This window comes from Bacillus rossius, chromosome 1, assembly GCF_032445375.1.
Source record: "Bacillus rossius redtenbacheri isolate Brsri chromosome 1, Brsri_v3, whole genome shotgun sequence".
Taxonomy (NCBI): domain Eukaryota; kingdom Metazoa; phylum Arthropoda; class Insecta; order Phasmatodea; family Bacillidae; genus Bacillus; species Bacillus rossius.
This window is the reverse complement of record NC_086330.1, coordinates 70,518,767-70,545,448: the sequence shown is the minus strand read 5'-3', so window position 1 is coordinate 70,545,448 and position 26,682 is coordinate 70,518,767. Positions and strand designations below refer to the sequence as shown.

At 43.8% G+C, this 26,682-nt stretch overlaps 1 protein-coding gene across 1 annotated transcript in view; it reads right to left on the bottom strand.

The window, feature by feature from the left end:
• Window positions 1-26,682, bottom strand: part of LOC134537417 (luciferin 4-monooxygenase-like) — a 54,523-nt gene that overhangs the window by 6,910 nt on the left and 20,931 nt on the right. The window contains exons 2-6 of the mRNA XM_063377819.1: window positions 23,995-24,119; window positions 22,210-22,417; window positions 13,782-14,103; window positions 11,306-11,477; window positions 7,504-7,776 (exon numbers count right to left, since the gene is read on the bottom strand). Coding sequence (XP_063233889.1) covers window positions 7,504-7,776; window positions 11,306-11,477; window positions 13,782-14,103; window positions 22,210-22,417; window positions 23,995-24,111 — 1,092 coding nt within the window. The 5' untranslated portion in view covers window positions 24,112-24,119. The remainder of the gene's footprint in view (window positions 1-7,503; window positions 7,777-11,305; window positions 11,478-13,781; window positions 14,104-22,209; window positions 22,418-23,994; window positions 24,120-26,682) is intronic.

The following is a 26,682-nucleotide window of genomic DNA, read 5'->3' as shown; positions in this document are numbered from 1 at the left end:
TACTAATTACTTAAATGAATGGTTTTTGTTCGATAAACTAATTTAAAGAAACAATGAACTAAACCCTTAATGAAGCTCAATACTAGATTAGTGACTAAAACATATTGAAGCTAGTCACTGGACAAAATATTTAAGAGTTAAGCAAAGGACATTTTGTTATGTATAGACCACGCGGACATGGCGGCGGCTGATGCTCGACTGGCTGAGTGACGCATCGGTCTATGTTGCCAACCTGAGTCACCAAATATCCTCATCCATACTATATACAACACTTCCCCCCATTTAATTTGTCACGTAATCATCTAACTTTCTTGGTGGCACTCGATGTCTCCTCGAGGACCTGTCCTGAGTACGGCCTAGTACAGAACTGGAAGGAAAACCCCTGAATGGAGGAGATCCTTGGGAGATCCCCGGGCTGTTTCCATATCCAGGCATCTCGGAAGCTGATTTTACGGGTGTCCCTGCTGCCGCTGTGGACTCATCTGCAGTCGTCCGACCCCGTTCGCCAGTTGGTTCTGCTGCTGTTATGGCCGCCACTGCTGGCTGCTGCGTACCTTCACTGCTGGGGCGAACTCCGGATGCAAACTGGTGTGTCCGCTGCAAAAACGTCTGCTCCCTACAGGACACTGCCTCCCCAGGACACTGTCCCCTGTCTGGCTGGCTACTTCTTCGACGTAACTGATCGACGTGCCTCCTGTGTAAGCCTCCTTGCTCATCTTTGACCCCATATATCAGCAACCCTTCTACCCCAGAGATCCAGCCTGGTATCCACTTTGGGACTCTTCTATAATTCCGCAGCCACACTGCCTCACCTTCTCTGAAGTGTCGAACCCGCGTCGCTACCGTATTGTCCGCCTGACTTCTCTGAACTGTACCTGTTGCTGGATGGAGTTTTGTCAAAGCTGTCTGTAATGATCGCCCCATCAACAACTCCGCGGGAGTTTTCCAAGTGTTATTTTCCCCTTGTCTTGGCGTAGTGCGCCATGCCAACAGCGTCCGTGCTATTCGAGTTCGCCAGTCACCCAATACCAGTTTACGGAGTTTCACCTTGAAAGTTTGCACCGTCCTCTCCGCCAACCCATTACTCGAAGGATGATAGGGTGGTGCGAAAACCATGTCAATGCCATTATTTTTTAAAAACTGTGCCATCTCTTGGGATCGGAAGGCTGCCCCATTATCTGCCACCACAGTGTCTGGCAGTCCATGATAACTGAATATGTCTCGTAATTCTTGAATTACGGCTGTTGCAGTCATACTTCCCACTTGCCTGACCTCTGGCCACTTGGAATACGCATCGACTACAATGAGAAAATTAGCTCCTTGAAATGGTCCCGCAAAATCTATGTGCAATCGAGACCATGGTTTGTCAGCTGTGGGCCAGGCTACTGCTTTAACCTTAGGTGGATTATTTTGACACTGCTGACAACTTTTGCATTCCTTCACAACCTGTTCAATTGCAGCATCTAGTTTTGGCCACCAAAAGTAACTCCTTGCCAACGCTTTCATATGCACCACCCCATCATGGTTTGCATGAAGCATGCTCATCACCTCTGTCCGTAACTGTGGTGGGATTACTACCCTGGATCCCCACAACAAACACTCCTTGTGAACAGACAGTTCCAGCTCCCGTCGAACATAGGGCTGCATCTCCTCTGTCACTTGATCTGGCCATCCATTTTGTGTATATGTCAACACCTTGCACAGTAAATGATCCTTCCCAGTCTCTCTTGCTATTGTCTGTGGATCGACAAACACTTCCCCCGCTTCTTCCAGCATGAGAATTTCACTGGGACCTGGAACTGGGAATGCAGGTGACTGCAGAGGCAATCTGCTAAGGGCATCAGCATGCTGTATTTGGGTCCCTGGTCTGAATTCTAGTTCAAAATCATACATTCCTAACATCAAACTCCATCTCAACAATCGCGGTGAAATGGTATCTGGAACGGGCTGCTTGGGATGGAGAAGGCGCAAGAGTGGCTTATGGTCAGTCACAATCTTGAACTGTCTTCCGATCAAATATTGTTTAAATTTGGACACCCCAAAAATGACAGCCAAGGCCTCTTTGTCCACCTGCGCGTAGTTTCGTTCGCTCTTTTGTAGTGTCCTAGACCCAAATGCGATTGGAGCTTCCGTCCCATTACCCAGATCATGGGCCAGCACCGCCCCTACCCCATACTCAGATGCATCACATGTTAAAACTAAGGGTTTGTTTAGGTCATAGTGTATCAAGACTTGCTCCGATCGTAAAAGCTGCTTGGCCTCTTCAAACGCCCTTGCGTGTGCATCTGTCCAGCACCATGGAGTGTTGGCATCCAGCAGTCTGTGAAGAGGCTCTAATACATCTGCTTTGTGACAAAGAAATCTCTCATAAAAATTCAAGAGACCCAAAAATGCCTGGAGCTCTTTTTTGTTACTAGGTTCTGGCGCATCGTGAACTGCTTCAACCTTACTTGAAAGTGGATGGATACCCATCTTGTCAATTCTGTGTCCCAGGAAAACAACTGAATCCACCCCCCAAACACATTTTTCACTCTTTAACCTAAGCCCTGCACTTTGCAACCGTCCCAGGACTTCACGGACACGACTCCAGTGCTCATTGTCACCTCCTCCGGATATTAATATATCATCAAGTAATACTACTGTACCAGGTATGCCAGCAAGCAAGGTGTCCATCAACCGCTGGAATATCGCTGGACCACTACTTATGCCAAATGGTAATCTCTTAACCTTGAACAACCCCTTCATGGTATTTACCGTAAGCAATTTTGCTGTGCCCTCATCTACAGTTACCTGCAAATATGCTTCCTCCAGATCCAGTTTTGAGAACAGCTGTCCTCCCTCTAGTACTGCTAGTGCTTCACTGACAGTGGGCAATGGGTACACACTAGTGTCACACACGCTGTTTACAGTGCCCTTATAGTTCCCGCAAAGCCGAATGGACCCGTCTTTCTTCAAAATGGGTATGACTGGAGTCGCCCAACCCGAAAAGTCCACTGGTTCATACACTCCACGCTGCACTAACCTATCTATTTCCTGGCTCACCTTGTCTCTCAAAGCAAATGGTATTGGCCGGCTCTTTTTAAACACAGGGTCACATTCTGGTGGAACTGTTATTGTCACTTGTGGTCCTACATATTTTCCCAGCTTATCTGCCTTAAACACATCCGGAAACTCCCTAACAATCCCTGCTGCCAAGTCTTCCCTAACCTTGTTCACCCCCACTAACTTAATTCCCAGAGGTGCAAACCAATCTCGTCCCAGCAAATTCGGCCCTTGTCCTTCCACCACTACCAACTCTAGGAGTACCGCTGACTCACGCCCCTTCAGTTGTACAGCAACTTCCATAACCCCCATCACCTGTAGATATTCGCTGGACCAGGTGCGTAATAACATGTCCTTCCTTGTCAGTGGAGGTTCCTGAGGCCACAGGGCCTTGTAAGTTCTCCCGCTGATAATCGATCGACCTGCCCCCGTGTCAACTTCCATCATCGCTGATTTCCCATCCAGCAACACTTCCACACACCACGGTTTCCTGGGCTGTTGTTCCCGCATATTGTACAGCGTATATTGCGTGGCAGCACCTTCCGAACAATCCTCTTCAAAATGCTGTACTTCCTGTGCCACTTCTCGTTGCGCTAGGTCGTTTGTTTTCGAAACTCCCTCATGCTTTTTTTTTGTGATACAAGCCCGCTCAATGTGTCCCCTCTTTTTACAGAACCGGCATACAGTGTTCCAATGTCGGCACGTGTCTGCTGCGTGCTGCCCATTACAGCGCCAACATAGCTGGTTCTCGTTGTCTCTTCCCTTCCTTATCGCTTCCCTTTGTCTTCCCAGTGATATAGTGTTCGACTTAACCGAACCCGCCGGTTTTGAATATCTTGACACGCCATTGTTCACTTTGTGTACACTCTCTTCCACTATTGTACTGTCTCTCAAGTCCGCCATGTTCTGTCCAGTCGCCTCTGTTGCCATCGCAATATCCACTGCTTCTTTCAAGGTTAGTTTCTCTTTAACGAGGAGAGCCTGTTGCACTGATTTATCCCTTACGCCGCAAACGAGCCGGTCGCGAAGCATTCGGTCGAGGTCCGAGAAATTGCAGTGTGTACTCAGCCTTCGAAGCTCTGCTATGTACACGGCGATCGTCTCCCCATCTTTCTGATCGCGCTTCAAAAACTTAAAAGTTTCCACAATTTCACTAGGCTTCGGGTGAAAGTGATTATTTAATATGGTGAAGACGTCCATCAAGGAAACCGACGCGGTCGACTTTGGTGATACTAGCGACGTCACCAGCCCGTACAAATCGGCGCCGCACACGGTATAAAACACTGCCCGCTTGGCCTCATCCTCCGTGATAGTGTTCGCGATAAAATAAAACTGTAACCGTTCGCGATAAGAATTCCACGATTCTTTCTCGGGCGCGAACTCTCCGATGGCTCCGATTAAGGCCATATTGTACACGAAATTGTTATCCGTTTTAACCTCGTCGCCAACTGTTATGTATAGACCACGCGGACATGGCGGCGGCTGATGCTCGACTGGCTGAGTGACGCATCGGTCTATGTTGCCAACCTGAGTCACCAAATATCCTCATCCATACTATATACAACACATTTGAAAGCACTAGTTCTGCGTAAAACCTTCCAACGTAAACGAAAAACAGAAATGATTGTAAATAATCAAATTAACTGGAAAACTCAATTAATAAAAAAATCATAACTTCAAAATCGGTAAATGATTGGTATATTCATGGAACGGAAATCATGATTTTCTATTCCCTCCCCCCCCCCCCCCTCCCGCCACAACAATGTTTTTTTTTTCAACCACTTGCAGGAATGATTTTTCTTATCAAAAACTGTTTCAGCAAAAGTTTGAGATAAAAAGTATAATATTTACAAACAATTTTAACGGATTTAAAGGTGTGCTTCCTCAGAGAGTTATGTTTGTTTTTTTTTTGGGGGTGGGGGCGGGGGGCTATTATTGCACATGGAAAAGATATTATGAACTTTTTTTAAATTCTATGCCAAGGTCCTACAGTATTGATTGTCTTTTCACAAACTGTTTCAGACAAAAATTTTTTATAAAAATTATAAAATTAACAACAAATTTTAACGAATTATATAGTGTGCCTATTAAGGGAGTTATGAATTTTTTTGTCCTCCAATCCTTGTGTTTTCCACCCCTTGCAGTTATGGTTGGTCGTATCAAAAATATAGTTTTGGGTATTACTCTTACGAGTTATAACACCTTTAAACGGAAGCGATATTTGTCATATTATGGGAGTTATAACGATTTTTATGTTATTTTAAAAAAATTTTGGTCGGATTTTGCGAATTAACGAACTCGACCGATACTTTTTATTACTCTATTTTATGTATCATTACGGAAGTTGTGTGTGCAAAATTATACCAGTATTTACTTTTGAGTTGACGATCGTATTGGGGTCTATGGACCATGAAACGAAAACCTATATTCAATTCTTTTCTGCAATTCGTACTATGTTAATTGCTACAATAATTATTCTTTCTTCTAAATCAACACAAAAATGGCTGAATTACACGGTTGTTATCTTCGTGCTATAAAAATTTGAAATAATACTTTCGCATCCATTTATATTAGGGTTACAACCTTGATTAATAAAATAGTCTTCAATATAATTTTACTCACTTTAAGTGTTATAAATATTTTTCAACAAAAAGTTCTTTTTTTTAATTTTATGTGTTAGGGTGAATAGTAATCAGGTTAAGTCATAAGTCTTAGCAAATGATTAACCGGGATTTAATTTTGGGAGAAAATATTTATAACCATGTCTGCCAAATAAACATATGCTAATTTAGCAGCCTAAATGCATTGATATTTTCTTCATATAATCTAAGACTGATTACACGAGTTACAAACTACAAATGTATTTTACCTGCAACTATAAAAGCAAATTTCAACTCTAACCCATATAATTTTGTGATATGTGACTGGGAAAAGGGGGGGGGGGGGGCGGAGTAAAGATGTATACTACCCCAAAAAACATCTTCCAGACTAGCCCCTGAGTCTAAACCAATTTACATTTTTTAAGAAGAATCCGTGGTTAAAATATTCACCAGAAATTAAATATGTCCTGAAATATAAAAAATATTAGTAATTTAAGTAGTCAAGCATGTACGTATTACTTAAAAAAATGTTGATTGACTTATTATATACATCAAATAAGTACAAATTCTATAGTCCCGTTTTTAAAATATCGTTCACCAATATCTGTGAAAAACAAAATATAAAATGGTGGGTAAAGCCAATCTGTCACTGTACTCGGCCAGCACCAGTAGGCAGACTGGCAGTGGGATATGTGACGATAGAGACACCATGATCTCCTCCAACAGACGAGAATTCTCGCCCTGACATTGGCACCCAACTTGGCGGTGTTGCCTGGCTCCAGTCATCCTGCTGAGCCCGGTTTTTGGGCGGTCCCACGAGTGTGTTCACCATGTCCATAGTGGTTTCCATTCTGCTGTAGCCTCACCACCTGCCACTGCAGGTCTACCCAACAAGGCAGTGATGTCTCACCACTACAGAGGCAACCTTTGGCGGTGGAAACGGCAAGCTGCAGCTCCACAAGAGTGCTCACCACTCCTATGGTGGTCTCTTCTGTCATGCTGTAGCCACATCACCGGCCGCTGAAGGTCTAGCCACCAAAGCAGAGAGGTCTCCACACCAAAGAGGCAGAAACCCAGTGAGAGTGTTCACCATGATCATTGTGTTCTCCAAAATGCCATAATTGCTTTACCTGCCACTGCAATTCTACCCACCACTGTCAATACATTTTATCTCGATAAAGTCACTCCATTCACGGCTGTGCCCTTTGCCAGACGCCCTGCTAAGCATGGCGTAGTGCAGCTTACGAGTGTGTTCACTATCATGGTGGTCTCTGTTATGCCGAAGCCACTCCACCTGCCACTGCAGGTCTACCCACCACAGCCGAGAGATCTCGCCTGACAGAGTCACCCATCTTGACGGTACTGCCTGACTCCAGACATCTCGTCGAGTCCAGTATCGTGTGGCTCCATAAAAGTATTCACCACAACCATTGTAGTCTCCATTCTGCTGTAGCCACGCCACCTGTCACTGCAGGTCTGCGCAACAAGGCAGAGAGGGCTCACCACCACAGAGGCAAACCTTGGTTGTGGTGTCTGGAGCTAGATGCCCTGCTGAAAATGGCATGCTGCGGCTCCACGAGAGTGTTCATCACTCCTATGGTGACCTCTGCTATGCTGTAGCATGGCAGACACTTCACCATCCACTGCAGTTCTTACCCCACACCCGAGATGTCTCGCCTCTACACACGTACTCCTTTCATGGTGGTGCCCATGACAGAAACCCCGCTGATCATGGCCTGGTGTAAGCCCACGAGTATGTTCACCACTCCCATGGTGGTCTCTGCCATGCCGTAAGCACTCCACCTGCCACTGCAGGTCTAATCTCACACCCGAGAAGTTTTTCCTCGACAGAGGCACCCACCTTAGCTGAAGTGCCTGGTGCCAGGCATCCTGCTGAGCCCGGCTTGGCACGGCCCCGTGGAGTGTTCACCACTCCCATGGTGGTCTCGGTCATGCCGTAGCCCTGGCGCACGCCACACACTCCCAGGCGCTGCTCTACCTGCCGCTGCAGGTCGGCCCTGAGCGGCGCTGAGCCGCACCACAGCTCGCGCACTCCTGCCAGCACCGGGGCATCCACACGGCCGTCCTTGGCCAGGAACACCATCAGCGCCGGAACCACGAACAGCAGGTTCACCTGCGACCATGCCCGCACATAGGCATACCAGCTATTTGGATACAATATAACATGCTCATAGAACATAACATTTGACCTCAGTAGTAGTACATAGTCGGTTCTGGCACAGGCTTGCCGGGTAACGAGTTGAGTAGCCACAACTGTTTGTTGCTCAACATATGTGTTGTTGGTATTTAAATAACTCGCAGAGAGGAGTGGATGGCACTGTGCTATTCTCGGAATGGTTGGCTGCCCTATTGGATCTTGGTCCACTGCTGCAGCCATTACAGTTGGTTCGGACGGATGCAGGTAAGTGTCGCTGCTGCAAGCGCTGGTGTTTTTTTTTTTTTTTTACATTTTATAAACATTCAATTGCAGAGTATTGGGAATAAAACACACGCACAAAGTTCCATGTTGAAGTTAAAAAGCAGACATGCTAGCCACTATGCTGTTGGGTCATTGAGAACGAACATGTAAGATAAAGTTTTTACTCTAGGTATGTTTTAAGTTGCTAGATGCCACTGTATCAAAATTAACTTCTAAAGATTGCCAAATTTAAATTTCTAAAAGTATACACTATTATATGTGTGGCATTATTAATGAAAAATAACTTACAAAAGCTGTAGCTAACATTGAGGAAAACGTGGATACTCACCTATGAAACATCTGATTACTAGGATTCCCACTTCAGCGACTTCATGCTTGCGTAAGGTATAAAAGGCCTACAATTTCAGTCATGTTGCTAGAAGCGAAAAAGCTTTATCGTGTTATTGACACTGTGCCTGCCAAGTATTTGTTGGCAAAATGGGCACACCTAGCCCGAGATGCTATTAAATAAGAAATATTCAAGCCTGTCACTTCCTTCCTCGAACAACTGCATTCTATGAACATGCCTGCAAGTGTGAAAAAAAACCTGTAATATCTCAGTAATATCTTCGGACAGACATCTCATTAGAGTACCTAAGCCAAAATTCTAAGACAGAGAGTAGTTCCTCACTATCAATCTTAGATCGCTCGCCCACAAGTTTTAAGTTTATCGTGACACATGCGCATTATACTTTAAGAGTTGCCATATATTATTCTGATTCCTCAAGCATACTGATATAATTAAGCTAGATCTAGTTCAAATACAGTAAATATTAAATATGCATTGCTTTTAAATTGCTTTTTTCTAATCGTTCGTTGATAAACTATACTCCCAGCATCGAACCTAGATCTCCCGACCGCACAAGGGCGGATACACAATTGACTTCTGGGAGGGGCACTGGAAGTTTGAATACCCCTTTCCCAATAAAATCAGAGGGAACAATACTTAATATCCAGATACTTATTATTGATTCTAGATATTAGATCCGAAGTTAGGTACTTATAATCGTATATTCGCCTTGAATAATAATTTAATATAAAAATTTCCCAAAATTTAATTCACAATTCTTTCAATCCACTGTACCTTTTAACCTTTTGGGAGGGTGGCATATGCTCTGGAAAAAAATCAACGAAGATCGTCGTTTCACGATCGATTAAATTTCAAAAGAGACAGGAGTACATTGGAGCTCGTGCCGGCTGATTTTGACTCAGGATTTACAAATAAAGCCTGTTGCCGCTAAATTTGTCCCTTGCCTTATCAAACAGGATCAAAAAATATTTCATTGGATTTGAGACATAACATGAAACAAGAGATTGAAAGTGATCCAAACGTTTTGACCAGTCATTACAGGTGATGAGAGTTGGTGTTCCAGGTATGACCTAGAAACCAAGCAAGTGTCAAGCCAGTGGAATACTCCCAACTCCCTCAGACAAAAAAAAAAAGCAAGACAAGTGAGGTTGAATGTTAAGACGATAATCATTGGCTGTTTTGATGTTCGTGGAATTGTGCACCGGTAATTTGTTCCTCCTGATCAGAATGTCAACCAGCACTTTTGTTTGAAAGGTTTAAGATGTTTGCGAGAGGATTTAGGGAGGAAACACTCGGAACTTTGGCGATCAGGTGACTGTTCCTTCATCACGATAACGCCCCCTGCACACATGGCGTTACGAGTAAACCGCAAACCGCTTTTTGGCACCACAGGGGTGGTCTGTCGTTCCCCACCCTCCATATTCACCAGACCTATCCCCACGCGACTTCATTTTGTTCCAGAGAATGAAGAAGAATCTAAAAAGGAAGCGTTTTGATTATGTGTATGTGGTAAAAACAGCTTCGCAAAGAGCACTAGAGGATAGCACTAGAGGATATCAAAGTCGAAGAGTTCCAGAGGTTCTTCAAACAGTGAGAAAAAAGACTTGACAAGTGTATCGCATCTAATGGAGAATACTTTGAAGGTGACTGAAGGAATTAAAAAAAGTAATAAATAAATTTTTTATGACAAAAAAACTTTTTTTGTGTCCCCCTCGTATGCGAATGCTCGATGCTGATGAAGAACCTATTGCCATTTTTTTTTACAATTGCATTCGCCGGAAATAGATTCGTGACCTGAAATACTTTTAGTAATAATTAAATATAAGCAATTGATAATTGTTATAAGTGTATATTTTTTGGAATTTTTCTGGAATATTTTTTTGTTAAAATAAAGATATCGATTTTGACGTTCAAGGCCAAGGTCATGTCACAAAATGGGGCCTCTAGGGAAAATTACCCCAAAGAGGAAAATTGGCCCTTATTGAGAACATTTTCTCCAGAGAAAAATTGCCCCTTTCTGGGGAAATTGCATCTGCAGTTTTTGTTTTGAGAGAAAAATAGGAATTTTTTCCTTCAAAAGGGGAATTTTTCCATATAAATAGGAAAAAAATTAAAATCATTTTTGGGATTTTCGAGTATTTTTGAGGCATTTTGGGCAAAATTTGACACCAATATGACCGCCGTGACGTTGGAATACAAGATGGTGGTCCCTGACACTCACACCTCACCCTGTAGCAGGAGGATCACTTCAAGAATATACCAGCATCATCTCCTTTACCAACATTACACCTATTATAGTACTAACATGACATATGTTGCTCAACATACTGTTGCGGTTCTTTGGATAGTTCATTGCTTTTTTACAGATAAGTGATTTGTGAGTTATTTACATAAAAAGTAATAATTATTTTAAGTTCCTTAAATGTTATTAATTATAGTTTTAGCATTATGTATCATAATCTAGTATAATTTATGAGTACTAAAATTGGTTTGCATGCTGCTGGTCAGGTCTTTGAAAGAATCATATTAAAATATTTTATTAATAACACTATCAACATAATTTAGATTGGTTCTGAAATTTTGTTGATAAAAATTAATCCTTAAGATTTCCATTGCAAGACAATTTCGCACTGGTGGTGTCTACAGTTGTGTCCCTGCTAAGTACTCACTTGAGTTTTAAATTGTGAACCAAGCTTAAGAGATTCGGTCAAAAACAATATAACACTTACAGGAAGACACGAAGACTCGTAAGTGTAAGTTACAATGATGTGTGCGAATATGTGTATTTATGTAGCCTACTAATACAGTGACTGTCAAGGTCTAATTCCATTGCAATTACTTATTTAATTGTAAAAGACAACTCTTCCCACCAACCTTGTACTTTTGTATGCTACTAAGGAAGAGTTCGGGCTCGAACTTGACCATGATGACTGATGTGAAGCCGATGGTGAGTGATGCGAGCTGTACGAGGTAACCATACGAGTGGAACATGGGGATCACCATAAGGTGTCTCACGCTCGCATCTAGATCACCAAAACTCGGATCACTGAAAAATATCACCACCACAATTTGTTATTTTAATATAGCTCTCACGATTTAGCAGATATATATATATATATATAATGCTATTTCACTTTCCTCGACTTGGTAGTGCCTTTGAAAACTTAAATTATTTAAAACTTTTATACTTTACTTTAAAATTCTTGTGAAGTTATACGTATTTAAATAAAATCAATAGCTTTATAATGTTCCCTTCCTACCTTGAGTGAAATATATTAAGGACTCGTTACTATTGTGGGAAGTGAATATAAGATGTTTAATCTGTTAGAATACTCGTCTTCCAACAAAGTGATACGAGAATTAAACCCGACTTAGTATTTAATGACCTCTATGTCGACGAAATGTCAAATATAATTTATTTATTCATCCATTCATACATATTGGGAATATTCCTTTATTCTAAATTATCAGTCACTTTTGTAAGGAAGATAACCAGTGGCACAAATACTAAGAACGTACTGCTTTTTTGCCGACATAACTGTAAAAACATGCCATGGTGTACGTAGATGGCACCGTGGAGGTATTCTACTTCTATACTATTCTATACTAGTACTACTTCTTACTTCCATGGTTAGCTCATTGCTGATGTTATGACATCTCCGAGCATCTTGTATACGCCCGAGTTTCAGTGATTGAAATGTTTTATATTTGGTAACTAGTGCATTAATATTTGCATTGATCATATCACATCTTTAAATATAGTATTTATAACATAATTGTGAATCAGTGGTGTTTAAGTATTGATGTTTCTGTGCCATAAAGTAGTGTGTCTGCTCTATGGTAGTTGCTGTTAGCAACAATTATTATGTCTGTGTCACTGTGTGAATATTTTATAGTGGTGGGTACTTATTCCGAAATAACTCTCCCACGGCCATAAAATTTCATAGGGTTACGGGCCTAGACCCCTGAACGTTATACGTGGTGTATGTGGAGAGACTGTTAGATACAAAAGTTTTAATGTGAAAAGAATTGAGGTGGTGCCATCGTATTCTCAAGTTTTTATTTAGATTTACTTATTAGATCGAGATGGGGAGTATATTGAAGGCGATAAAACTTCTGCTGCAAATGGTGACGAATAAAAAGTGTTATGACTTCAGTCCGGTTATTTAATAGCCATACCTCGTAGAGGTAACTAAGAATCCGTCCCAGAAGGAGGCGCTCCGTTTGGATAAATAGGAGAGACTGAAGAACATCCAATGGGATGGTATAGTGGTCGTTGGGGGGGGGGGGGGGGTACTGAGATGAGAAAGGCCTCGGTTAGTGGCGCTGCCTGGGACCGTACAGAGAAACTACAAAGTGCTATAATTTAGTTCGTGAACCATCCGGCATGTGTCGTACAGGGCAGCGTGATGTGCACTGGCATGTGGAATGCTACGAAGGGGGGAGGGATAACTGTGGCGACAAAATGCTTGTGACTTTAGGAAGCGGGGAGAGGAGAGGAAAATCTTGCCGATGTGGCGAGAAGAGGTTAGATGGGGTGGGAGTGGAAGAAAATGCTAGAGTGGCTGTTTGCACAGCGCGAATGCATGGTGCCATGCGCGTCTGGAGCAACTAAAACTGGAGCTCGGATGTAACATAAGACTCAGCGCCTGCGCCGGGCGCTTGTAGTCAGTCGTACCTGAGGGCAGGCGGGGAAAAGCCAACACGCTCTTAACGTGGCGCCACCGGCAACATATAACATATTACGGTAGCGCTAGGAGTGGGCGGACCGACTGTATAATTTTTAAATAATAAGGGTTCCATTGGATTATATATATATATATATATATATATATTAAATGTACCTAACCTCCCGAACACTGATCAAAAGTACGAGTAAATAAAAACATGAGATGGTGCCAGAAAATCACTAATTTATGTCACATGAGAAATTATTATTTCGACGCTTACAGAACCTGTTCTGTCAAAAATGAAATTCTCTTCGGCTGTCATTGTTTTTGTTTACAACATTTTCACACGATAATTTTTTTGCAATTCTTAAAATTTTATATCTTAAAAGTTAATTGTTTAATAGTGTAAAATGAACATAATATGTTAAGCAACAAACAATTGTTAAATTTTTACCAAAGTAGGTATGCCACAAAAAAAAACCATGAAAGATGCATGAAAGGACGTGAGTGACTTTTTTTTACGCAAGATTACATCGAAGTGGTTTTAAGTATCTTTTTTTTTTTTTATTCGGAAGGTCAACATAGATGGCTGTCATCCTTAAACATGGGCTTTTCAAGGATCCTTATGGGAGAGCGAGACGAACACGTTGTAGGGATGCCTGGGGACGAGCGTGACGCACCTGAGGCCCAGCACGCAGGTGATGATGTTCAGCGCGGACAGCATGACGCCCTTGGGCAGCCCCGTGGTGCCGCTGGAGCACAGCACGGCGGCCACGTGTTGGTCCGGGTGCACGGGGACCGCCTGGAAGACGGGCGGGGGCAGGGGCCCGGGCGCCAGGCAGGCGGGGAAGGGCGTGTTGCCGGCGGCAGAGCGCGGCGCCAGGACCACCACCTCCTGCACGAAGGGCAGGTCGCGCGCCAGCCGCGACACCTTCTCCTCGCAGCCCGCCGAGCAGAACACGAGGCGAGGTCTGGAGATGCCGAGCGCGTGGGCCAGCTCTCCTGCGCAAACCAGCCTGCCTCGCGCCTCGCCCACCTCAAACCTGCCTTTATGCCCTTTTTTAATATATGTAAAACCATCAAATGTCACTCATTCATGCGTGGAGTGCTCGACGTTTCAACTGGCTGTGTTGCAACCATCTTCGCGGACGATCACCAACATAAGGTCTGGTGTTTTGTGCCAGAGCACCAGAGCACCAGAGCACCAGAGCACCAGAGCACCAGGCCTTCAGTTATTAATCGCCCTCGAATATGGCTGCAACTAAGCATGCTGAAACGTCTAGCACTCCATGACTACCACGGTCATGTCCTCGAACCAGAAGCCAAAGTTAATTACTCTAGCTACAAGAGCCTGCTTTTCAGACATTAAATGTACAGTAAAATATTTAATGCAGATTGTGTTACAAATTTCTAAATCAGACATACAAAAGTGCTAGTGAAGTATTAGCGCCTCAATAACTCTCCTGATTAACTGCCATTACCTATGATTCTGACATATTAGGAAGTAAGCTATTCAATGTTGGGCCCAAAATTTATTTTAATCCACAGATTTCAGCATTGCCTCTGACAATCATGTCTAATCCATGCTCCCACCAAGAACAGTAAGGATACAAGTGAAGTGATGCATTTATACTGCAGTGCCTGTCCACTCTTTTTGTATGTGTTTTACTGAAGGGACACTCATGTAAAAGATTTCTTATTGCTTAGTTGCTTTTATTATTATTTGTTAATTGTCTGCATTTAATATTGTTACGATCGCGTTTGGCTGCAGTGCTTGGCGTCGCCGCGCTCGTTCGGCCTGTCTGCGCCCCCTTCCACCCGCATCCTCTCCCTGGTATCTCGTGTCATACTATCTCGCGACATCCTGACCGTCGCAGCGCGCACCTGCCTCAGATCGAGTTACTTAAAAGAGGCCGCACTGCGGAATAAAAGGACTCAGACATGTTTATCGGCGCGTTTTGTGGGAACCCAATGCTTGTTGCGTTTATCGGCGTTCTTTGAGCAGCCGCCGCGTCCTTCGAGGACTCACGACGCGTTTCTGGGCATTTCGACGGCGAAGGTCGCGCGATATCTCGGAGACATGCCCGATTGTTCTGGATGGGAACCCAAGGGCTATATAAGGAAGTTGGGCCGACCTTCGAGTTGAGTTCAGTGGGGAGTTCTCCCGTGCTGGAGTTTCCGGGCGATAGTGCCGCGGATGCGGCAGAGTGGCGAAGTCCTTGGACGAAGGTTCCAGGGCAGGGAGTCTGAGTGGGGAGTTCTCCCGCGGCGGATTTTCCGGGCGATAGTGCCGCGGGTGCGGCAGAGTGGCGAAGTCCTTGGACGAAGGTATCAGGGCAGGAAGTGAGTGAGTGAAGTCGGGAGTTTTCCCGCGGCGGAGTTCCCGGGCGAAAGAGTCGCGGGTGCGGCGGAGTCCCGAGAGAAGTTTCGAGCGAGGAGTCGAGCGGACCTCGGCGAAGGGCAAGTGCGTCGGCTGCGGCGGAGTGCGGCGGCGTAGTCCCGCGGCGGAGACCCACGAGGGGTGCTGCGGTGAGAGTTGCGCCAGAGGTGCGGCCCAGCGAGGTGTGTGGACGAGTGACTGGGGAATTGACATTTCTTTAAGTGTAATTTATTATTTGCCAATTTAGAAGATTATTTGTAAGTGACAAGTAGTGGTGATAAATAAAACTGTTTGTGTGATAAAAATCTTTAAATGGGCTATCCTTTACGAACCCGCGGTAAATCGTAACATTTTGGTGTCAGAAGTGGGATAGCCCTAATTAATAGATTTAGGATTCAGTTACAGTTTTAGAATAAAAGTTAAGGATAGAATTTAGTTTTCGAGAATATAGTTAGTGTTCAGAACTTTAGTGAATTTGAAATTTTCTAGAGTTAGTTTGAGTATACTGTAGTCAGTGTTAGTTTTGAATGTAATAGAGATATTTTTAGTTTAATAAGAAGGTTCGGCTAGGTCATTTAAAATTAAGAACAGTATTAGAAAAAAATTATTTAGGTTGTTTAATCAGTAAATTCTTTAGAGAGAGATGGCTGCTGAAGAGTTAAATGTAGAAGATATCAGGAAGATAAGGGTTCTCCTGGAAGAAATGGTGAATGACATGAGGGCATGGAGATCCAGTATGAAGAACTCTGCGAAAGAAGTGAAGATTGAAAATAATGAGAGTAAGGACCATCATGAAGAAACGAAGAGCGGGTCAAATAATAGCCTAGAAGAAATGAAGAAGTATCAGGATGAAATTAAGAATGGCCAGGAAGAAATGAAGAATGAAATGAAGACCGAAGTGAAGATAAGCCTAGAAGAGAACAGCCAAGAGAAGACCAGCGAAGAGAAGACCAGCGAAGAGAATACCAGCGAAGAGAATACCAGCGAAGAGAAGACCAGTGAAGAGAAGACCAGTGAAGAGAAGACCAGTGAAGAGAAGACCAGCGAAGAGGAGACCAGCCAAGAGGAGACCAGGGAAGAGGAGACCAGCCAAGAGGAGACCAGCCAAGAGAAGACCAGCGAAGAGGAGACCAGCGAAGAGGAGACCAGCCAAGAGAAGACCAGCAAAGAGGAGACCAGCCAAGAGGAGACCAGGGAAGAGGAGACCAGCCAAGAGGAGACCAGCCAAGAGAAGACCAGCGAAGAGGAGACCAGCCAAGAGGAGACCAGCCAAGAGAAGACCAGCCAAGAGAAGACCAGCGAAGAGAAGACCAGCGAAGAGAAGACCAGCGAAGAGAAGACCAGCGAAGAGAAGACCAGCGAAGAGAAGACCAGTGAAGAGAAGATCAGTGAAGAGAAGACCAGTGAAGAGAAGACCAGTGAAGAGAAGACCAGCGAAGAGGAGACCAGCCAAGAGGAGACCAGTGAAGAGGAGACCAGCCAAGAGGAGACCAGCCAAGAGAAGACCAGCGAAGAGGAGACCAGCCAAGAGGAGACCAGCCAAGAGAAGACCAGCGAAGAGAAGACCAGCGAAGAGAAGACTAGACAAGAGAAGAATAGCCAAGAGGAGACCAGCGAAGAGAAGACCAGCGAAGAGAAGACCAATGAAGAGAAGACCAGCGAAGAGGAGACCAGCCTAGAGGAGACCAGCCAAGAGGAGAACAGCGAAGAGAACAGCGAAGAGGAAATTAGCCAGGACATGAAGATGAAAGAAGAGCTGAAGAAAAGCACAGAAGTAGTGAAGATGAGTTACAAAGTAAGGAACATTGAACAAGAAGAAATGAAGATAAACGAAAGAGAGAGGGGAAAATGCCAAGAAAAGCTGAAGAGTAACCAAGAAGAGACGAAGAAGAGCTGGGAAGAAATGCTGTGCGAACAAGTAGCTGCGAGAGAATAAATGGAGAGAAAAAGGGAAGAAACAAGGAAACTGTTGGAAGGCAATAAGCAATGCACTCAAGAGTATCGGGTCCGTCCAAGGCATCGGTCAGCCCGTCTCGGGCAGCTGGCTGAACGACATGGGGCATCTGCGATGCAGAAGTGTCGCCGGGTGACAAGAGGAGCTACATCTAATGAGAGAGAAGGTTATCTGGTCAGACCGTACAGCCCGCGATGGAGGAAAGGCAGGAGGCCTAAACTTCGAGTAGCATGGGGACCTCCACGAGGAGATGTATTACCTGTTCGGGACGAACAGGTTTAAGGAGGGGGCAATGTTACGATCGCGTTTGGCTGCAGTGCTTGGCGTCGCCGCGCTCGTTCGGCCTGTCTGCGCCCCCTTCCACCCGCATCCTCTCCCTGGTATCTCGTGTCATACTGTCTCGCGACATCCTGACCGTCGCAGCGCGCACCTGCCTCAGATCGAGTTACTTAAAAGAGGCCGCACTGCGGAATAAAAGGACTCAGACATGTTTATCGGCGCGTTTTGTGGGAACCCGATGCTTGTTGCGTTTATCGGCGTTCTTTGAGCAGCCGCCGCGTCCTTCGAGGACTCACGACGCGTTTCTGGGCATTTCGACGGCGAAGGTCGCGCGATATCTCGGAGACATGCCCGATTGTTCTGGACGGGAACCCAAGGGCTATATAAGGAGGTTGGGCCGACCTTCGAGTTGAGTTCAGTGGGGAGTTCTCCCATGGTGGAGTTTCCGGGCGATAGTGCCGCGGATGCGGCAGAGTGGCGAAGTCCTTGGACGAAGGTATCAGGGCAGGAAGTGAGTGAGTGAAGTCGGGAGTTTTCCCGCGGCGGAGTTCCCGGGCGAAAGAGTCGCGGGTGCGGCGGAGTCCCGAGAGAAGTTTCGAGCGAGGAGTCGAGCGGACCTCGGCGAAGGGCAAGTGCGTCGGCGGCGGCGGAGTGCGGCGGCGTAGTCCCGCGGCGGAGACCCACAAGGGGTGCTGCGGTGAGAGTTGCGCCAGAGGTGCGGCCCAGCGAGGTGTGCGGACGAGTGACGGGAATTGACATTTCTTTAAGTGTAATTTATTATTTGCCAATTTAGAAGATTATTTGTGAGTGACAAGTAGTGGTAATAAATAAAACTGTGTGTGTGATAAAAATCTTTAATTGGGCTATCCTTTACGAACCCGCGGTAAATCGTAACAATATTCTTGAGTTACTAAATTTTTCAGCCAGAAAAATATTTACATTTGAAAAAATGGTGATAAACAAATGTATATAAGCATAGGTACAGTCTATAACATTATGCCCACCTCTGAAAAATGGGTTATATTTCCGAAGAGGTCAAACTAAGATTTTTGTGAGAAGGTTACAATATAATTACATAAATTTTCTGGAATTCTTAATTGTGTACTTCATTTTTCCTGAACGAGACCATACATCGTTGCTCTATTGCAAATTGTAGAGCCACACCAGCCTTCAAGGGACTAAGAGCGTCTGCATTCTTGGTCTGTCCTCCCCTAAGCTTTACCTCACTCGCAGCTATAATTTATTAGTCCTCGTCCATGACTTCAAGTATTCACAACAATACAATGTACTGGAACACCTGCAAGGGCGTGGTACAATAAAAACAATATGAACCCATACTGTTGCTCAGAAGGATAAACGAAATAAGTATACAAAATATTTTCTATTAAGTACATAAAGAGCAAAAATTGATCTTAGTTGTGTACCAGATACTTGTTAAAATTTGTTTTTAATAGTGTGACACCTTCAGGTAATCTGGAAGTTATATCTGTAGGACCATGGCAAAGCTAAATCGAATTATGTGATCAGTGTGAATGGAATAGAACCCTAAATATGCTCAACTAAATGTGGCGTTTCTTTCTATTTTTTTTTATGCGCGACATCGAGAGAAACTAGACAGAGTTAGAAACCACAGTTATATTGTGAAAAACTAACGATTTTGAGCAGGATCGTCTCGATGTTGGTTAATCAGGAAGAGCGAGCGAAGTAAGGCATGAAGTTCACTGCAAAAATTGTCAAAAATTATTTCCCATCTCTCGTCCCAAAAGCTATTACCTTCAGTAACTCCCTCGTTCTTTAAGCAATTGGTCAATTCCGATAGTACCAAAGCGTAACTTATGCAGTGACCTGATAACAAAGACGGCAGCTGGAGTTGGCATCGGCAGGGATCTGCAAATTATATTTTATAATTTGGAAAGAGGTTAAATTGAAAATTTAACCTCTTTGACAAATTGAATGATTCTCATTGTCAGATCATGGGTTCAAATTTTTCCGCCCCTATCGAAAGATACCTATACTTAAATAAACTATGAAAAACTAGGGCATAATGAAGAATGTTTGAGTAACTAATTAATAAAAACACACCGAATTGATTTTGTGAAAGCAAACCTGGCACCAGGAGAAAATCAGTGATGTGTAAATAATTAAAGTATTATTTAAAAATTAACTATAATTATATTTAACTCAGCCTAAACTAAGTGGGTTAGGCTAAGTATTATTCATTTTCTACAATTTTTCTCAAAGTCGGTTAATTTGGTGCGCTTCAGGTAGTTTCGGAACAGTTATGATGCAGTACGAGTGCTAGTGTAGGCAGGATGGCTTGAAAAAAAACAACTAAAGTTAGTGCACTTGATGCGCTAAAGGTGGGTTCAGAACAGCTACGATGTTTTGGTGGACATAGTATGGCAAGTTGTGTAAGGAAAATTGTCTTCTTTGTGTTATTTCATGCGATGCGACACTTTACTCAAAGATGTCCCAATCATCGGCGAAAAATTTTAAAGCACTATATTGACAGTAGATATGAAATAATAAATAAAAACATGCAAATTATTTCTAGAATAGAAAAAGAATAAATCAAATTTACTCGTGACACAAAAATTGAATGAAGAAAGGATGTGATTGAATACAGGTGAGTCCTGCCTTGTAAACAGGGCCGCAACTAGAGTCTCTGGCAACCGGGGCATGAATGGATTCATGCGCCCCCCCCCCCCCTTTTTTTTTTGCACATACCACACCAATAAAGTGGTTGTCCGGGGGCCCTCCCACGGAAAAATGGTGCTATTTAAGCATTTTCCATACCTACATGTAACAGTTTCTGTGCTACTGTAACTTCCATGCAAAAAATTTTTACCAGTTACCAGTTGTAGTAGGAATTACAATGCAAGCGATTTCGGCGCCCCCACAGCTTTGCGCCCGGGGCGTATGCCCCGCTTGCACCCCCCTAGTTGCGGCCCTGCTTGTAAATCTTAGTATACATACAAAAAAGCAATGTTGGTAACAACACACGAGCTAAACCTTCCTCACGCAATAACTATAAATATACTGCAGGGTTTTTTACCATCATAAAGTTTCATTTGGCACACCAATACGTTTGGTTTGTTTACCATAGTGTCTACAAATGGGTTTATGTTGCTACATATAGGTCAGCCATTTTGTCCTACATTTCTGTTCTACGACTTCCGTTCCATTGTCGTGAAATGACTCCTACCAAATACTGTATACCGAGACAAGGGCGTCGCCAGCCGATGGCCAGCCGATGGCCTAGGGGGGGGGGGGGGGGCAAGTTGTGGGAAAAGTGTGTATTTTTTTGCATTTGGCAACATTTTTTGAATCTCCAGGGCTCTAGGGGGGGGGCAGCTGCCCCCCCCCTACCCCCCCTTGGCGACGCCCTTGTACCGAGAGCAAAGATGTTTACACATCAAAAAAGTTAATTCTAGACATTGGAACTATCAGTGTTCAATCCTTGGGCGCTCGCCCAAAGACAGACAACACCAAGTCTTCAGGTGATTCACGGAGGGGGGCGTTGGGACTGAAGGTGGCGCAGGTGGCGTCCAGGTCGTAGGAGACCAGCATGTGCAGGCAGACTCGAGGTAGTTTCAGATGGGAGGTCCCACCACATCACCGACCATCGGGCCGTGCACCCACAGTGTCTCAACCACGCCCACGCTGCGCTCTAGCATGTCAGGTGACTCGTGGATGGAGGCATAGGGACTGAAGTTGGTGCAGTTGGTGACCAGATTGTAGGCGGCCCGCCTGGACTGGCGGAACTCAAGGCAGTTCTCACTGGCCAGCCCCATTAGGCAGCATGCTCGCAGCGTCTGCGTTGTGCACAGTCTACGCTTCAGCACATCAGGCGACTTACGGGGGGAGGCGTAGGGACTGAAGGTGGCGCAGGTGGCGCCCAGGTAGTAGGCAGCCAGCATGGGCAGGCAGAACTCGAGGCAGTTCTCGCTGGCCAGCCCCACCACATCACCAACAATCAGCCCGCACATGCTGCGCTCCAACACATCAGGTGACTTACGGGGGGAGGCGTAGGGACTGAAGGTGGCGCAGGTGGCGCCCAGGTAGTAGGCGGCCAGCATGGGCAGGCAGAACTCGAGGCAGTTCTCGCTGGCCAGCCCCACCACGTCACCAACAATCAGCCCGCACATGCTGCGCTCCAACACATCAGGCGACTTACGGGGGGAGGCGTAGGGACTGAAGGTGGCGCAGGTGGCGCCCAAGTAGTAGGCAGCCAGCATGGGCAGGCAGAACTCGAGGCAGTTCTCGCTGGCCAGCCCCACCACATCACCAACAATCAGCCCGCACATGCTGCGCTCCAACACATCAGGCGACTTACGGGGGGAGGCGTAGGGACTGAAGGTGGCGCAGGTGGCGCCCAGGTAGTAGGCGGCCAGCATGGGCAGGCAGAACTCGAGGCAGTTCTCGCTGGCCAGCCCCACCACATCACCAACAATCAGCCCGCACATGCTGCGCTCCAACACATCAGGTGACTTACGGGGGGAGGCGTAGGGACTGAAGGTGGCGCAGGTGGCGCCCAGGTAGTAGGCGGCCAGCATGGGCAGGCAGAACTCGAGGCAGTTCTCGCTGGCCAGCCCCACCACGTCGCCGACCATCAGCCCGCGCGCCTGCAGCGCCTGCGCCACACACACGCTGCGCTCCAGCACGTCGGCGAAGCTGGTCGTCTCGCCCGTGGCAGCATTCACCTGCGGGCAGTGGCATGGGCAGTGGTCTCAAGGGTCGGTCAGAGGTACCAGACTCGACCCAGCGTGCTGTACTGGAAATAGTTTCTTGGGGATTTACCGTTATTTTTGCGGGCGGTAACATATTTCCCATGCATCCAAGAAATTGTCTGCTATATTTATTTAGAAAAAAAGTAACATTTTAAGTTATATATAATAAACGAATGGATAACTATTCAAATTATGCGTATGGCCAAAAACTTTATGTGTTTAGAAATATTGCAAAGAAAAAATTATTTTTGGCTCTGCCTATAGGCATATGTAGATTTCTAAGATTGTACACGTTGGAACCACAATGGCCAAAATATATTTATACTAAATGTTATCCCTTTCAGTAAGAGTTCGTCGTATAAAAAATGGTTTCAGACAAATATTTACTCAGTATTTAGAAAAGTTACAATAACTTCGTAAGAATTCGATTCATACCTACTGTGTCTTCTAAGAGATTTATAAATGGTGTTGTCCTTTAATCCCTAATTTTCCAACTCCTGAGCTAATGGTCAGTATTATCTAAAAACTTAAAAACAATTTTTTTGGTTCTGAACCAAGAGGAGGCAACATTTCTCATTTTAAGTGAGTTATAGCGGTTTTCCGTTATTCGAAAATTCTTCCCTTTCTCTAAACCTGTTGGTCCGTTTTGGCCGATTAATTAAATAGGCCAAGATTTTCCTATAATATATTTTATTTATCAGTCTGTAAATGATTTGTGCAAAATTACCGCATTTCTCGTATACATAAGAAATTAATATTGATATATATGTTCATATGTACATCAATTTATAAACGTTTGATATCACGATGGTTTTATGATCTAGTACCATAAAAATGCTATTGGTAATCTCTCTTCGAAATACACCTAAATTTAAATTGTCGGAACTTTCAAGACTGAAAAATGTTGGCTTTGTTGAACAGAATTGGGGTGAAAACAAAGTGTAAGTCGAATTTTGTGTTATATTGCAGAAGATCAGGCCAATTATTTGTCACATTTTCTTTTACCCATACTCTTGGATTCGACATTTTTACATCACCAACGCATATACACCTTGAGGCAGGGACACAAGTGATTGTGTTTGTTCTAGGTTTCACTGAAACTGCGTGTATATATGTAAGGTTCCTTGTTATAGCTACTCGAATTCTGCCAACATATTAACTAACAAATCTTTATATTCCTAAGAACCGTTAAAAAAATTATGCAAGTTTTTTATACTATGAATTTGGTTTGAAGGGGTAGTGTACAGACATTTCAATATTAATTTGCACAATGTTAGCCAATTAATGACCATAAAGTGGAACTAGCTGTGTTTTACTTCAATTTAGACCCCGCAGTGGTCACGGCAGTGATGACCCCCTACCTCCTGTCGTATTTGTTTCCCTTCGCCAAAGTGAATAGCTTACTAGCTGAGTACTTAGTGATCAGATGTGGAGTCTGTTAGAAGAGTTTCAGTGCAGTATGAATAACACATTTTCAACCACCGCCCCTGGTTTTAAATTATTGTCCGAAATATATACTCTGAGATGCCATGTCGATTTTTTTTTCGTACCTGACAGACCTTGGTTCCAAAACTCTGCAGCCTGTCCAGAAGAAACCTTCCCATAGAAACACGTGGGACCTCAAGAGCCCGGGGTCCATGGATAACGTACTCCTCTGATGATGTCATCGTGACTCCTGAAAAGTGTAGCATATCACTGCACAAGTAAATCTACAAAATATCCAGGAAATTATTATATCGATTATTAATACTTTTAACTAGAAATTTCAATGCAGGTTATGAGCTTAAATGCACATAAAAGATTAAGATCACACTATCAACTAAATAGTCTCATCAACTGGCCAGATATACTTAAGTCGCTTACAAATGTATCACATCCGCACAGTTAACAGTTTTAGGATTCTACAACCAACAATATGGTGCACTATTTCTGTGGCAACTATGTGTGATTTTCTATCCAGATATCCAAGTCATCATCAACTGCTTCCAGCCTGTAGCTAGGTCAGCAAAGTAAAATGCCTCAATTTTCCTCTGTTACTCCACTATTCCTCATCCTTCACTTTTTTTCAGTCTTCTCTCTGCTTCACTTTTTAAACTTATATTCTCACCTTTTCTTTGGTCCTCCTTGGGGTGTTCTTCTTGTGTACCTCAACTCCATCATTTTCCTAGGAATCCTCTATTTTTGTATTCTCTAGACATGGCCATACTATCTCATTGTTGCTTTTTCAAAGTTCTCATTCAATTCCTGTACTCCTGCTCTTGCCAAGTGAAAGAGGAAGTATGAAGATTTATGGATAGCCTAAAGTTCAGGGGGATGAAAGTAATCACAACCCGATCAGTTCCGAACGGTGCCGAAGTAAAATGTTAGGTTAGGTAAAGTTAGGTCTATGTAATAAATAATAGTTCTTTATTTTTTTCAGGAGAGTAGGTTAGGTAGGTTTATCGTACCTAAAATGAAAGGTTGGTTAGGATAGGTTAAAATACTCTGTAACTGTAAAATATATAAATCCTTGCAAAATGGTGCTTTTTCTCGAGCGATCTGCAAACTTCAGAGAACTTCGGAATTGATCGGTAGTGGCTCTCATCCCTGTGAACTTGAGGCTTCCCAAGTTTTATAACTTCCACAAAATAGGATAATAGGACCCTAAAATTTTAACACAAAACTCAATATCGTCTTCAAAATATGTAAGCATCTTTTGGAGGTTCTCTTCATGCATGTAAATGCGAAGTCTCTTTTTTTATAAGCAGATATTATTTGTATAGTCGTAGTTGCAAGTAGAGAGCTAGTTAGATATAATAAAGTGGAATTGTAACATTTATATCTACCTGATTTATGACGATCTGTGTGGTATCTATGTTGGCCTTTAAATATCGTTATCTGTTAAAAATCTAACTGGTAAACGAACAATGCTGGACATAATAAATTAATGTTCTTTAAAAATTAATGTTCTTTACCGAAAATATTACATACCTAAACAAAAATTAACTTCGAACAGTTCTATTAAGAAAATTCATGTACTTTTACATAATGCTATTTATTTTCATATCTTTGTTATTGATATAGTTTTTAAAATATGTTACGAACGTGAGCAAGGCCGGGACACGTGCAAGTGCAGAGCTGGCTGGCGACTGCCGCAACATGATATGCGTCGCATTTGGAGCTGTTGGAGCATTTGGAGCATTTGGAGCTGTTGGAGCATTTGGAGCTGCTGGAGCATTTTGAGCATTTGGAGCATTTGGAGCCTTTGAAGCTGATGGAGCATTTGGAGCCTTTCGAGCATTTGGAGCAGTTGGAGCTGTTGGAGCTGTTGGAGCATTTGGAGCAGTTGGAGCTGTTGGAGCTGTTGGAGCCTTTGGAGCATTTGGAGCCTTTGGAGCATTTGGAGCTGTTGGAGCAGTTGGAGCATTTGGAGAATTTTCAGCTGTTGGAGCATTTGGAGCTGTTGGAGCATTTGTACCTGTTTGAGCATTTGGAGCAGATGGAGTTGTTGGAGACTTTGGAGCATTTGGAGCTGTTGGAGCATTTGGAGCTGTTGAAGCATTTGGAGCATTTGGAGCATTTGGAGTATTTGGAGCAGTTGGAGCTAAGATTTAGTCGTTTCACGCCTATGCAGGGCTAAATGTTTTTAAGATTGCTGGCTTTCGCAAGTGATCCTGTAGTATAATAGAAATTATGTAATAAATACTATGTTTGTAAAAGAACTTGCGGTGTTTTATTCCTTGTACCTGACACTTTTCTAGCATTTAAATTAAATTTATTTTTAGCTTCGTCCATAGGTCGAACCAAGTTTCGATTCAATATGTAAAGTAATGTGTGATTATTTTGGTGAATTTTGTAATTTTTCCCGAACCAATAAGTCAATAAATACAAATATCTAAGATGGCGGGTGTCACAGTAATAATAAATAGTTACTGCACTCTAGTGGGTAAAAATTACTCTAACATGGCGTCAGCATACTCTAGGATCCGAAAACAAGATGGTGGTCTCCAGCGGACGAAGACAAGATGGCGGACGTGACGTCATACCAGCTGACGATATATACCTTGTTATTGGTGGTTGTAGGTCAGTCTAGGTAGCTTCCATGGAGGAAGGAACTATCGATATTTTTTTATTTATTTTTGCTCTTAACGGTTTCGAACCACGGACGGGAATCGATCTAATCAATCAGTATTCTAATAAGTAAATTATTTGAGTAATTTTTGGGTTTTTTTCCCGAATTTCTAGCATTGAAATTACAG